Raw genomic sequence first — 14,278 nt, forward strand, 5'->3', positions numbered from 1 at the left:
TAAACACTCGAACGACCGATCGTAAACTCAAATCAAAAACATGTCTACGAAGCGAAAGCGAGCCGTTCTATCGATTAAAGATAAATAGATAATTATTTCACGTTTGGATAAAGGAGAGAAAGGAACAAATTTAGCTCAAGAATTTGGCATCAGCAAGCAGCACATCTCAGACAGACGTAAGAACAAAAACAAGATCCTAAAATTTACTGACAGCATCGAGACAAGCGAAGGATTAATTTAAAACGAATCATTAATATTCATATTTTCGATTATCCGGACTCTCGATTATCCGGACTCTCGATTATCCGGACTATTTACCGAGGTCCCGACGAGTCCGGATAATCGAGGTTCGACTGTACTGGATGTTTAGAAATTCCACATTCTCTTCAACAATAAAATTTCTTCCCTTCGATTCTTGAACTAAGCTAAAAAATGTATGCCATCTTTTTGGTCATAAATAAAATACCAGGTTGTCGTACTCGAAACAACAATGCATCTAAGACCACAGTCACATGCTACAATACGAGATATGTAAACGAGAAAAGATTCTCAAATTCCTGACGACGGCTAACACAATAGGATCAATATCAGTATTTGAGTAACTGTACCTAACCTACCCCTTCCCTAAACCAACATTAACCCTGACTTTGTTTTTGGGTCAGGGGAGAGGTAGGTTCCCAATTATTTAGATACTTTGACCGTCAGTGATCCAAATACGAGAGAAAACCCCTTTAGTCTTACAAGTCCCATATTCAACTGCACCTTAATCTTCTATCGCACACTATCTTTTCTAAACAGAAAATACCACAGACGTTGACATGTAAATTTATTTCAACCAACCAGAACATAAAAAAAAGAAAAAAACGTTTTTCTTCCACCCAATCGCCTGGTCTTGGTCTGTTTCCAAGGAAGAGAAGAATAGAGAACTTGGGAAAAGAATAGATTTCACAATAGATTTCACAACTATTTTGTTAGATGTTCTAGCCTGTTACAGAAGTATTCCCTTCATGTATGCGAGTTTTTCCACAGAAAAGCTACTGGCAAACAAAATTTACGTCAAAATGTTACCTTCCATTTGATCACCTATTGCCAATTTGGAAATCTGGGATTTTGAACATTGTGGTGAAATATAAATTATGACTGTAGCACTATATATCTATGTCAACATAACGCATATACCTTTAACAACCTGGTTATTAAGTAGGAATTCCCCACCCCTCCCTCACTGAGTCACAACTGCCTGGCCTCCTCTCCTCCCTCCTTGTCATCACCAGTTATCAAAATCCCTTCTTTTCTCCTTGTCTCTAGTTATATTTTGAAAAATACTGCTTAGAAATTTACAGCTGGGCATTAAAAACAAAATCAATTACAATTCATCCCTAAGTAAAGTGTATCTGTTGTAACTTGGGGCAAGTTTCTTAAATACAGTCTCTGGAGGCGAGGTCTGTTCTTTTCGTCCAGATCCACTGTTTGTTTTCCCTGATCCTGTCTTCTGTGTTTCAGTACCTTGGCCTGTTTCTGTTTCTTTCTCTGTTCCTGCTTCTTTCGGGCTGTCTGTTTCAGTAGTCTCCTTAAATTCAAACAATATATAATCAAACCATCCCACAACACAAATGGGTGTGTGCTGTCTAACAGGATTTTACTTCAGGGATCTTGAGTCTTAACCATTTACACCCGAACGTCAATATGCATATTCTCCTAATGTTTTCTATGCATTTCCTGACATGCTGACAAGGAGAATTTGTTTAACAATCAAAAGCTTCTTCAGTTGGTGATTATTTCCTTTTTTTCTTGTGACCTTAATGTTTGATTCATCGGTGATATTATAACGACAAATCACATGATAGACATTCTAAGGGACTAGCTCTTGAGCCCCTAAGAGTGGCTAGCATCTTATTTCTTCCACCAAAATTACCTCAAATCAAACTTTAAGGACATAAGGAAGAGATCACTATCAAAAGATGCTCTTGATTGTTAAAGAAATTCTCCTTACCAGCACCCTTCTACCTCTTGAAAAAAAGCTAGTGTAAAAGAAGCAAAATCTCTCTCTACCTCACTTCTCTTTCTGTTCCATCAACTCACCTCTTCTTCCTCATGTCCCTGTTCTGCTGGGTCAGGTCCATGATGGAACTCTCTGTGCAGTTTTCCTGAGTGCAAATCCTTAACAAACTTCTTGAGTCTTCCTGGTTTCCTGTGGTGACAAAAAAGGCCCATTCAGAAGCATCACTAACCCTTTACACCCAACTGGGTCCTATATTTCTTTTCTTTTTTTTCATTCATGATTGTTTCAATTATGGTAATTGGACTGTTTAACTGATTAACAAATTTAAGAAAACAGCACAGTAGGAATCTGATTTAGTAGGCACAAGTATGTGTATGCTATCCTAGTGCTGAGATCAGGTTGCTTCACATTATCTCCTTAAGAATTTTTGCTACAGTTTTGATTGAGAATCACCAGCTAACACAGCTCTCGTAAGGTTTGAAGTCATGACAAGCTGATTTAATAAAGTTCATCGCTGTTGGTTTCCATCTGTATAATTATCACTTACTTGATGTCATCAAACTTTGGTAACAGGTACATGTGTTTAAAGCTGTCAATTGCAACAAGAGGAAGGTCCTGGTAAAAAGGAAGAGAAAACTATAACATTGAAAAATACATGTACATCTAATTATCAAACACCAAAGTAATGCTGTATTTTTTCTTTGCTTCAAAACCAGTCCAAAAATGATTGAATCCAAGTAACTCACCTCAGGTCCTTTTCCCAAGTGATGCAATGGATGAGAGAATTTGAGCCCATCAGCAATAAGAAAATTGATGCTTCCTGCAGAGGTAGCAAACCAACATGAACAGGCTGATTTGAAACAACCACTAGCCAAGCTTTTTAGCATCCATGCTACCACCCAAAAAGGGGGGAGGGGGGGGGGAAGGATTTTGAAAGTAATAAATGTACTACTTGTCCAAGAACAGTAACCCTGGCCAACCCTTCAACAGCCTTCTTTTGATCCAAAGTCCATTCTGCTAATCAGTAAGCTTCGCCTACTTGTATAATTCAGTTAAGCGTGTGAGCCAGCTCCATTATTAGGACTTCTGCACAAGCGTTCTTTGCCCATAGGAAATTACAAGGCCTTGAGCTATGCGGACTAACATGACTCTGTTAATGACTTCAGTCAGTGCTACATGTAGCTGAATGAGTCCTTTTCAAAATTTACATTGTTTCATGTACACTGTATCTAGCCTGTATGATCAGACTAAGAGTATGTGATCACAGTATCCTTTGCCTTGTAAGGCAAAAAACAAAGTAACTCAAGGCATCTACATTTATCTATAAATTATGGTTTCTTTTTCTCTCACCCTTTTCCTGAACAAGCTCCCTAGCGACTTCTGTTTTGAACAGATCCACACTTTGCTTATCATCAGGATGGTGGAATAGAAGAAGAAATGGAATACCCTCTTCAGTAAGTTCTTCAGCATTCTCAAAAGTTATCTCTCTAACCAGAGGAATACACTTGTCTGAAATCCAACTCTTCATGAGTTCATAGTTGCGAAGATCTCCCATAAAAACCATTTCTCCTTCAACACCTCTCTAAAAACAACAAGAGAAAAAGAAAATAACAATAAACCAATGAGTCTCGTCTTCAAGTGAGAAGCTTACTACAAAAACTCAGTTGGGACAAAGTTTAACTTTTGCACTTTTTTGAAACAAAGGTCAGCTCTCTACAACCCACAGCATCTGTGTGTCACTAAGACTCTTTCTCTACTTTAACCCTTTAACTCCTAAGAGTGACTAGCATCTAATTTCTCCTTACAATATCACCCCTGAATCAAACATTAAGGTAATGAGAATAATGGAAATGATCACCAACTAAATCAGCTCTTGATTATCAAAGAAGTTCTCTTTGTCAGCACCTTAGGAAATGTATAGTAAATAGTATGGAGAATATTGATACTGATGTTAGGGTGTAAAGGGTAAAGGGACAAAATTTTGTTACAAGGAAGAAGATGAGTGCAGAAGTACCAAGTGCATCATCATATAAATAATGGATGCTAATACTGAAATTTCTAGTTTCCTGTCAAAACCTGGGTTCCTTAAATGATTTACTTTCTTGTCTCCCAACTAAAGGAGCTCATTTGGTTCAGCATCTGGCCCAAACAATTAATATAGGTCACTCCACTTCAAAAGACTGGCCCACAATTAGTTTGTAATGTCAATTAATATCATTTATTCCATATGCACCCACATGCTGAGGCCTGAAGACAATGTTTTCTCCTGTCTGTCTTTCTTTGAGAGAAGCATCCCTACAAAAAAACAATTACTGAATGTTAATAAATTTGTAATAACTGTTTTGGCTGTGTGCATGATAGCTGTCATTTGAAAGAGTGCACAAAAATGTCCTGCAAATGATTTATTATAGATTTCCAAAGTCTCCTTCTGCTTTGTCCTGTATCCTCATGTGAAACTCAACGAGAATTTGAAGTTACATCTGATCCATGCACTCACTCAATTGTGAAGACTTTACAAATTAAAGCTTTTCCATAAACATACCCAACTCCAACATGAAAATTGCAATCATCTCTGAATTCTTCTGCCACCTGAAAAAAAAGGAAAAAAAAATTAGTATGATGAGAAACAAACTACAAAACTATCACACACATCAGTTACTTGAAAACAACAACCCAAAAATTGACATGAAGCACAATCAGCAAACACACACTCAATGTGAAAGTGCGTTAATCAAGTGCAATACAGTAGAAACCTACTATCTTTAACTCTAGTTCCAGTTAGCGATTGTTTGATTTATTGAGTTGATAATAAAAAAGAATAATGGTTTAGCCATTATTGCACAATCAACAGTCAGTTTCACACATTTAGTTTGTTTTACAAGAGCTTTCAGATAAGAACATGTAGTTTTGGAAGTATAGCTAAATGCATCATGTTTCCATTAAAGTTTTCACATTCATATTAATTGCCATGAATAATTGGGAAGTGTCAATCACCTGCATTTTGATACTTTAACATTTATTGGGCAACATTTTTACATAAAGTTTGAGTTATCAGGGTAAATTTGAGCCAAGGGAAAGTGAAATTAGTTCAAGTTGATGGGGTTCTACTATATTGTTGACCCTGGCAACATCATCATTTAACTTTTCTGTATATTATCATTCTCACACAACTTGTAATCCACAACAAAACATTGCCACATCACCTTTGGGATTGCAATATTCTGGAAAAGCACACCAAGTTTATCCCAGATACCTTAAATTTCACCTCCCCCCCTCTCTCTTCCCCCCCTCCCCCATTTTCTGTAAATGTACAACACTGAATGAGTGAAGGGCAGCATTGTGGCAAACTGAAGTCAACATTAGTTGTCACTTTGTAATGTCTTCTTAAGAGCAGCCACATGGATGGATGTTATGTGCCAGCTAATTCTGTTAAAAATTAATTTATAAAAAAAGCTGCCTAACAATAACTTGAATCATACAATTGCACAGATTGTATTCAATTAATACATACTTTTTCATAGGTCTTGAAGTTGTCACTGTCTTTGCTTTCTAGGTAAGCAATGACAGTTCTTTTTGAAGTCTATGGAAACAAAACCAGAACACCAAACAAATAAAACTACAGTATGTACACAAATCTAAAAGGAATATTGCCCAACATACTCCTACAACTTGTTTTTCAAGGGAATGTGCACCTGGGAAAGACAACTACCTCACCATGAAATTACATAAGGCAACCATTAGTCCAAGGTGTTAGATACTTAAATAGTATCCTAGTAACTCAAGAACAAGATAAAAAAGACCAGAGCAAATAAAAGAAATTAGATCTTCCACAAAACAAACCCTGCAGTTCTTGTAAGAAAATGCAAACAAATGAAAAGAAATGTAAAACAAACACATACATGTGAGCGTCTATCACTTCTCACAGATCATCTGCAAGTTACCCAAATGGAGAAAGAATCTTCATGGTTTTCTTTAAGATGTTTACCATATTTTCCAGGATTTTTCTCTCTTTTTATTACATGCTTCACTTTTCTTATCAGACTTACATCAACATTGAGATCACTCAAAGCATGAAATTCTGCAATTCTGCTTGTCATCTGTTCCTTGATAAACTTTGAAAAAGCATCCACAGATCTCTGACCTCTGTATTCTCTCCTTGCAACCTGAATAAGCAATAATTATTTGAATTAACTAATGTGACCCTTTGAACCCTGACATCAGCATAAAATATTCTCCATACTGTTTGCTATAAATTACCGTACTTCTTTGGTAAACAATAAGAAATAACAACTTTTATTACAAGGAACCATAAAGTACATTGTACAGATGTGGGAAAATATATGAATATTAGGGAATGAAAGAAGTGACCACCAACTAAAGAAATTCTTGATTATTAGGCAAATTCTCCTTGTCAGTTCCTTAGTTAATGTACAGAGAACAGTATGGTGAAAACAAATACTGATGTTAGAGTGTAAAGGGTTAAGTGTTATGCTGTGAGTGATCAGGGAGGGTTAAGGAAGGAAACAAGTCACTTTTTTAGGATGGACAGACTATGGTCCTGGATGATTCAAGGTACTTATTGTATTACAAACGAGAAAGGATAATGCCTTGATAGGATAATAAAGGTGAAGTCTGTTTGCGAACAAAGTAGCCCACCCAGCTGGAGCTTATCCCATTTTCCAAAGCATGAAGAGACCAGGAGTATAACTACTCCCCAGTGGATGGAATGCTAATCCATTGCAAGGTTACCCCCTAGCATTTCATCAGGCCTGCTTGACAATTCATGGGTACTCATTTATACTCCAAAGTGAAGAGAAGCCCAAGACAAGACATTGACCCAGCCAGGTCTTAAACCTGGATCTCTCAAGTAGAGCCCATGGACTGTTAGGCTGCTGCATCACGCATATAATAACATACAATCATAAAAATGATTATAACAGTGATGTTTTACCTGTGCATTTCTCCACATCTTTAAAGTTGGATATTTAGTGATGTGAAATCGTTGTGCTATCTCTTGTTCTGATTCACAATCCACTCTACCAAACACAACCCCACTCTGCAAAGAGAAAACACTAGCTCACTGTCTCTTCTTACATAGAGACATATTGCATTAAATTAGAGATGCAACACTTAATCAAAGGTAGAGTTTATTCTAAAATGTCATGTCTTAAACCACAGATAACAGTTACAGTAAATAATCCATAACTATCAAATGACACAAAACCTTGTTCAAAGAACCAATTTACATCTCTCTTTTTCAGAGAAATTTTCATGGATAGTGGAGATTACAGAGTTGTACCTTACTTTACATTAAATCAAAATGAATTAAATTCCTCAAATATATGCTGCATTCTTCATGTTGGGTACAGCAATCATTTGAAGGTGGCATTTATTGGAAATTATACTTCTATCTGCATTATCTGATCCAGGGTGATGCAGAAACCCTTATAACTACTCTAACACTTTCAAATCTGTTAAAAGCCTGTACATATTATCATTTCACCAGTGATCAAGACAGAATGGTTTCACAGTAAAGTTACAGAGGAGCTTTTCCTTCCGACCATAGTTTCTCAATCTATCTCCAGTACTGGCTCACTATATGCTGAGAGTTTAAAAGTACAACTAAATCCTCAATCCTACGAACCAGAGACTCAAATCTAAGGAGTAGTAGTTCTGAGGAATACAGAAATTTATCTGTCAAACAGGGAATGAAATAGATAATCAATTGATGTAACAATAAAAACAATGCTAACCGGAAATTCTTCATGGACAAGATCAGAAGCTTGCTCAAAAACTGGAGCTAACATTTGACTAAATCTACACCTGAGAGGATAAAAACATAAAATTACATTACACTCATCACCTTCACTATGAACTGGACTGTTAATTGTATGGAATAAACTCACTGATGCATGTGATCATGAGAAAAAAAACTAACAAAGGTCAACTTTAAATATCAAATGTAGAAAAATTTGACTGAAAGATACATGTTGTTGGTTTTTCTTGGAAAATATTTCGACCAAATCACTCAGTCTTGACCCTTTAACTCCCATAGGTGACCAAGACAGAATTTCTCCTTACAATACAAATACAATATCAACCAGATAGGTGAGGAGAAAAAAGAAAAATATCAACTTGGGGATAATTAGTTGATCCAATACCAGATTCTCAGAACTAACTTTATACAAAGTGTATGGTTGACAGTAAGGAGAATTACAAATTTGAACTGGGAGTTGAAGGGTTAATTAATAAGTTTGTCGGAGTGATTCAGTCAAAATATTGTCCTAGAGAAGCCAACTAAATTCCAGTCAGTTTCTTCTGCATTATGTCCTTGGAATGTGAAATAAATATTTTTGCTTTTTAAGATCCAGGTGTACAAATTACAGCCGATTTTTTATTTTTTAAGTCAGTTGAAGTTTTATTCCCCCCCCCCTGTTTATTTTTATATCTTTTTTTAACTTTTAACTTAATTGAATAATGGATGATTCCTCAGCTGTTTACAAAGGAGTTAGAATTATTAACTATTTATTATAATAATGACAACACTATACAGCTGCTTTCCATGAATGCTGTACCATAAAGAGCTTTGATGATCTCTCCTTTGAACCTGAGGGATTCTGCGCACCTAGCTTTGCAAAAAAGACTATTTCACAATTTGGGGAATGAGTTGACTGGAGCTTGATGCTTAACCAAACTCAAAGGTTTGATATCATATGAAACTCATGGATAGTGCATCATTCCAGTGCTTCAGTGGGGTTTCAAAGCACGTGCAACTAACGAAATTGGTGTATCTTAGTTAGATGATCACCTTAAGAATAATTAATGAGTTTGAAAAAAATACAAGACAGCCCTTTTTTATTTCATCGTGAGTAATAAAAATTGAATGAATAAAACTTTTTTAGCAACCAAATTGTGCCAATGTTTAACTGCCAATTGCTGCCTGTGTATTAAAATTAATTTCAGAATCTGTATGTGTAGACTACCTGAATGTAGTTAATCCAAGGGGGCATTTTAGCAAAATCATAAACATATTAGATATTAGATAACTCTTTGATCCTATGATCTCAAAAATTATTTCATCCAAAAAACCAACTTTTTAAAGTAATATTCCAGAATTTATTTTCAACTGTAACTTAAGAGGTGTGTGTTTTCCTATGGTTTGGAGTTGCTTTGAAAAATTTCAAATTGCCTTTAATGTAAACATTGGTTTAAATTTCAGTCGTGTTCCACGATTACATAAAAGCAGCTTTATATACAATTTTGCATTTATCATCAATAGGCAAAATTTGTAAATTAGCTGAAGTATACATGCAGTACAGTTTGGTATAAGACAATCTACAGTGTTTATCAGAAAAAGTTGTTTTGAAAGAATTAAACTGATTATTTAGAAATCGTTGACTGAATTGAGAGACGTTTTGACCTGAAAGAAACCATGCATGTCTAATAGTATAAACGCGGTATGTAGAGGCTGTTAATGGGAAGTCTGATACCTTATTAAAAAACACACGCAAAACAAAACAAATAGCCCACATTTCACATCAAAATCAAACAAAGCAGCATATGATCGAGCTCTTTATTTTGTTTAGTGTTCCAGCTGATGTGAAGCCCCTGAGTAACGCACGAATGTTACGAAAATTATACAAGTTCGCTTGATTTATTATAGTGACTTACCAATCGGCGTAAAAATTTATGAAAACCAGTTTATTATCGGCTGAAAGAAAAATAAATCAAGGAAATAAGTTCAGAATAAACTCCTTACTAGATAAATGAAATAGTTAATAGCCGTAAGACAAATTTCCGGAAACAAATATTTTTGACTTAGAGTGTTTCTCGATAGAGGAGTCGAAGTTAGCTTACAATAATATTAAAACTTAATCGCGTACGTCGATCAGTTCAGAAACCTTACCTAGGGTTTGATCGAAATTTTGACTTGTGAGCTGCACCACATGACCACAAAACGAGCTGGGAAAATAAAGTACAGCCTGCAAAATGTAATCAACGAGTTAGTTTCTGTAGTAACTTGGAAGAATGAAAGACCACATCGACGTGGCTTCCTCTATCCATTTTCAAACGTGCGTTCATGCGATTCAACGGCACAACAGCGGGAATTAAACATCTCACAGACGGTACGCACCACTAAAAAGCAAACAAGCCACATCTGCGACGATCTCAACATCTTTAAACAAAAGAATTTGCAAAATAATTTAGTAAAAGATCTAAAGGCAAGTCATGTTTCCCGGCGGCTTACTGACACGGCAGTCTCTGACTGGTCTGTTATGCGCATGCGACATGTAGCGTATTTTGAATGCACATAACAGAACATCATCTCTGATTGGCTAAAATCTCCTCAAGGAAGAATAGCCAATTAAAATTTATTTAAGAATGACCTAACCTCTTCCCGGGAAAATTTGCACCAATGCGCTTGCGGCTTCTCGATTTGCTAAAACAGCTGGTCACAGAGCGGGTTAAGCGTCTAAAACAAATATTTACTTATTCTTTGAAAAGAACAAAGGGGAAAACATATTCCCGTTTGACATAAGCTGATATGCATGTCATATTCATCTGCAGTTTTATGTTTCGATTCAGTCGCAAAGCTAGCTCCAAACATGTAGAAGGTTAATGACTAAACGGACTCATATCAAAATACATTACTTTACGAGGCGAGCCCTCAGATATTTTTAGGGAGAAATTTTACTTTTCCTTGAAATATATGAAAGTTAAGATAAATTGAAATTTCACCTCGCAAAAAAAACATTCAAACAGAAAAAACAGCAGGATATTTTCCTTGTTCTATAAATAAATGTTTCCAGTTTGAATTTAACGCGTTGTTGTTTTGTTAAATTTTCTTCGTAATTCTAGCCCTTATTTCGGCCAATATAAAGTATGGATTGACTGGGTTCGTCTTGAAATTACAAATCATCGCCTGAAGTTTTCATTTATCTTTTTTCTTAGTCAGGAGCATCATATGAACTTGTTGGCTGAGTGAGAGAGACGGACGGAAAAACATTCTTGGCTCAAAATCTATACTCCCTGACCGTGAGGAAAAAGATTTCACGCCGGACCTTACAAAATTAACTAAGATTTTAGTGAGTTTAACACCCTCTTTCTTCCTTTTCATTTTCTTCTCTTTTTTTCCATATAAATTTTTTCCACGGCTCTGCTCACGCCATCGTTTACGTCCCTCTTTCGAGATTTTTTTGAGGTGGTTGTTTTTTCCTCGTAAAAGTGCTCGCGGGGCCAAACGCGTCATTTGATAATGCTACAATAGCAAGTATCTTAGGCGAAATATTTTGCACAGCCTGCAGAACGGGAATAATCTTTTGTTTTTGTCAAGTGAACGGAGAAAAGCCCGAGGCGCGCTTGAAGCGTGATGCATGTGCAACGAGAGGAGCGTGCAAAAACTAAACATTTTTCTTTGCACGCATTGTTTAATTTGTTAAGCTGACACTTATTTAAGTTATGCACAAACGACAGTTAATTTTGAGTAAAAGTCATAAATTTGTTTTTTAGATGAACAATTTCCTGTGTTTATCTCTCACGCAACATATTTCAAAGTTGAATATCAAAGTTCAGTTCGATGAGATGGTTGAGAGAATATAAGTGTTCATCAAATGGAAGAAGAAATGTGTAATCTTTCAAATGAAGTCAATCTTTGACTAAAAAATGAAAATAATTTAAAAACATCATCTAACAAAGTTACAAATGACAGAGTTCATTTGCTTTTATCGAGGCCTCAAAAGTTTGTTTTTTACGGTTCCCAGAAAAATTCTAAAAAAACACGTCCTTCTCACAGTGGTTTTACAACAGATAACGTGAGTTTTAATCTCTTACGTAAATTCCAGTAACTTGAAAAATTAGGTCTAGTAAGTAATAATCTGAATTATCTTAGAGGTCAGACGACTGGTTTTTAAAAGCTGGCGTCTTGGATGGACATGATCTATTTTTTCCTGAAAAAAACAGCTGATTTTAGTTCTATTTAAGTTTTTTGCTGCAACATAATTTTTAATCTTCAGAAAAGTAAGGAAGTAGTGAACGACATATGAACTTCAACAGATCGAGTTCCTTTTACAGAGTTGTATCTCTTTAATGCATAGAGATTATTGTATTTGACCATCTCTCGGGGGTTTGACTAAATAACAGTTTCAAGCAAGCCATTGGCTGCCTATAGAACGGCTTATCTTTGTGTTCTTACGTTCTCTTGCTGTGTTCTTGTATCAGTCAATAGCTGAGTCATAAATGTTTAACAAGGCCAAGCTATTTTGCTTTCTTTTCAACTATTCAGAGAAAGGTCGAGTCTAAAAACAGCTCTAGCCGCGGGACATAACTTATTCTGGAAGATTTTCCAAACTCTCTTAGCGCCACACCGAAAGCGGCTGGTGAAACTTTCTACTACTTCGTAGACAAGCTCACGGGTGCATTCAGTTGATACGAAAACTTTTGCAAAAATCACAGTAAACTGTGAGGCAATATATCTCGATAGGGGTACGTTTTGTTTTACAGTAAATCTCGCTTTTGAACTTAAAGATATCTCTGGAGATATCTTTTAACTCTGTAAACTTTATTCAGATAATAATGAAAGTAGTATTCTCGTTTTCAGAAAAGCTACAAACTTTCATGATCATGTCGTCTTCGAATTTGAGTATGAAGTGGAGACAACTTCAACAGGACGCTTGAAATATTAATGTTCAGTGGGTCAGCAATAAGGTAAAGTATTCACACATGACTCCATTTTATCGTACTATCGTATTTTTACTAAAGCACTGACACAGAGAGTTGATAAAATTGAGTATATCGTGACATTGGCTTCCCCATCGTGATATGAAACAATTTAATTCCGAAAAGACACGAAAGTTTTGCAATCGAATCTTCTGTACAACTTAATTATTCTTGAAAATTAAATAACGATCCAGCAGTTTGAGTTGTACGATTCGAGGTGTATGTTGATAAAAATTTTCATTTACTCGGGCGCACGGCATTGGCTCGCTTATCTAATCATATTTTATGGTTTTCTTTCGCTCAGTAGGAGGCGGGAGCAAATATTACCCTGTATGGCAGACTTCTATTTCTTCTCTCGAGAAATTTTTTGCTGGTTTCTTCCACGATTGAGCTCGAAAAAAAATGAATTGAAATTTTGACTTCCATTCAACTGTGATCATGGTCGATGAAAATAAGGAATCGAAAGTCCAAGGCATGTGGTAACACTAATCATTATCAGTGATTAAATATTGCATTCGTCGACTTTTGTGATTCAAGCTGAATTCCATCCGAGCATAATATTTGTTATTTCTGTGATAAATAGATAAAAGAGATTCCTGCTACTGGATTATCAGCTAAGGATACCTATTAATAGGAAGCCGATATGAAGCGTGAGACGTTTTCTCAAATTAACCCGAGTTAAAATAACTTCGACTGTAAATTAACACTCACAACCAATGTATTGTATTTTTATTTAGTCTAATTCGAATCGACGAAGCACTTCAAATTAAAAATACGCTGTCATAATTAATGCTTCCAAGGAGCATAATGTTCCGAACTTTTCACCGAGCGTAATCTTGAAAATGGTGAAGGGCGTAAAAACGATAGGTCGATAGAATAAACAAAAATGATGAAGAAAAAATTAAGCACTGAAAAAAAATTAAAATTTTTACCAATGAAGCCAAATCCTCTGCAAAAATCTTTGTTCATTAACCACGCCTAGTCTAAGCTGAAATAAAGGTTTTCAGCAATATTTAGTTTGCCTCCGATAAAGAACAGAGTTAATTAATCTAACCTTTTTCGATTTTACAACTGTGTCCTTCTGACAACTAAAAGTATGACTAGCTCCTGGATTGCTCTCGATTGTCAAGATAGCTGGCAATAAATATATTTTTTTCTCCCACTCCTCGTTTCAGATTACCTTTTAGTATCCTTGTCATTGTTATAATTGATGTGCCTTTTCTAAAACCAATTAAATACATCACGGTGTTATTCGTATGACGTTTTAACTTTCACCACCTATAGATATGTGATTTTTTTTTCACCCATTCTTTCACTAAAAGTTTCTAATAAATCTGATTTGACTAGTGTCAGTTAATAGTGATACAAAACGTTCTCGTATTCTAGTAGAGCACTTGTCAAATTCGCTTTCTGGCGGAGCACGCGTCAAATTCGCATTCTGGCGGAGCACTCGTGAAACTGAAGTATTTGTTGCACAGATTAAATTTGACTAGGATTGGTGATGCTGTGCTTAATATATCAAACGTTATCACTGTTCTGCACCAACCGGCTTGGCCTCTT

The 14,278-nt window shown here is 35.8% G+C and overlaps 2 protein-coding genes across 3 annotated transcripts in view; both read right to left on the reverse strand.

The window, feature by feature from the left end:
* LOC131789564 (uncharacterized) overlaps positions 1-664 on the reverse strand; it is a 6,391-nt gene extending 5,727 nt beyond the window's left edge. Inside the window, exon 1 of the mRNA XM_066160216.1 lies at positions 1-664. This exon is cut by the window's left edge and continues 308 nt beyond it. The gene's annotated coding sequence lies outside the window, so the exon portion shown is untranslated.
* A 145-nt stretch (positions 665-809) lies between these two features.
* On the reverse strand, positions 810-10,273 carry LOC131789495 (endoplasmic reticulum resident protein 44). Of its 2 annotated transcripts, none has more exons than XM_059106627.2 (14): positions 10,137-10,273; positions 9,909-9,984; positions 9,674-9,713; positions 7,756-7,825; positions 6,954-7,058; positions 6,049-6,165; positions 5,514-5,582; positions 4,545-4,591; positions 4,240-4,297; positions 3,353-3,584; positions 2,749-2,822; positions 2,550-2,617; positions 2,083-2,191; positions 810-1,567 (listed from the first exon to the last, which is right to left on the reverse strand). In XM_059106627.2, the coding sequence occupies exons 1-14, from the start codon at positions 10,176-10,178 to the stop codon at positions 1,367-1,369; spliced, it is 1,308 nt and encodes a 435-aa protein (XP_058962610.2). In that variant the 5' UTR covers positions 10,179-10,273; the 3' UTR covers positions 810-1,366. The 2 variants fall into 2 exon arrangements, with proteins under 2 accessions (XP_058962610.2, XP_058962609.2); XM_059106626.2 differs by having other exon boundaries at positions 810-1,570.
* Positions 10,274-14,278: the final 4,005 nt, after the last annotated feature.

Source organism: Pocillopora verrucosa, chromosome 13, assembly GCF_036669915.1.
Source record: "Pocillopora verrucosa isolate sample1 chromosome 13, ASM3666991v2, whole genome shotgun sequence".
NCBI lineage: Eukaryota > Metazoa > Cnidaria > Anthozoa > Scleractinia > Pocilloporidae > Pocillopora > Pocillopora verrucosa.

Coding starts and splice junctions, on each gene's coding strand:
- LOC131789495 (XM_059106626.2), bottom strand. CDS start 10,178: ATGTTGAGATCGTCGCAGATGTGGCTTGTTTGCTTTTTAGTG. Junction 9,714..9,908: donor AAATTTCGATCAAACCCTAG/GTAAGGTTTCTG, acceptor TTTTTCTTTCAG/CCGATAATAAACTGGTTTTC. Junction 1,571..2,082: donor AGGGACATGAGGAAGAAGAG/GTGAGTTGATGG, acceptor TTTGAATTTAAG/GAGACTACTGAAACAGACAG.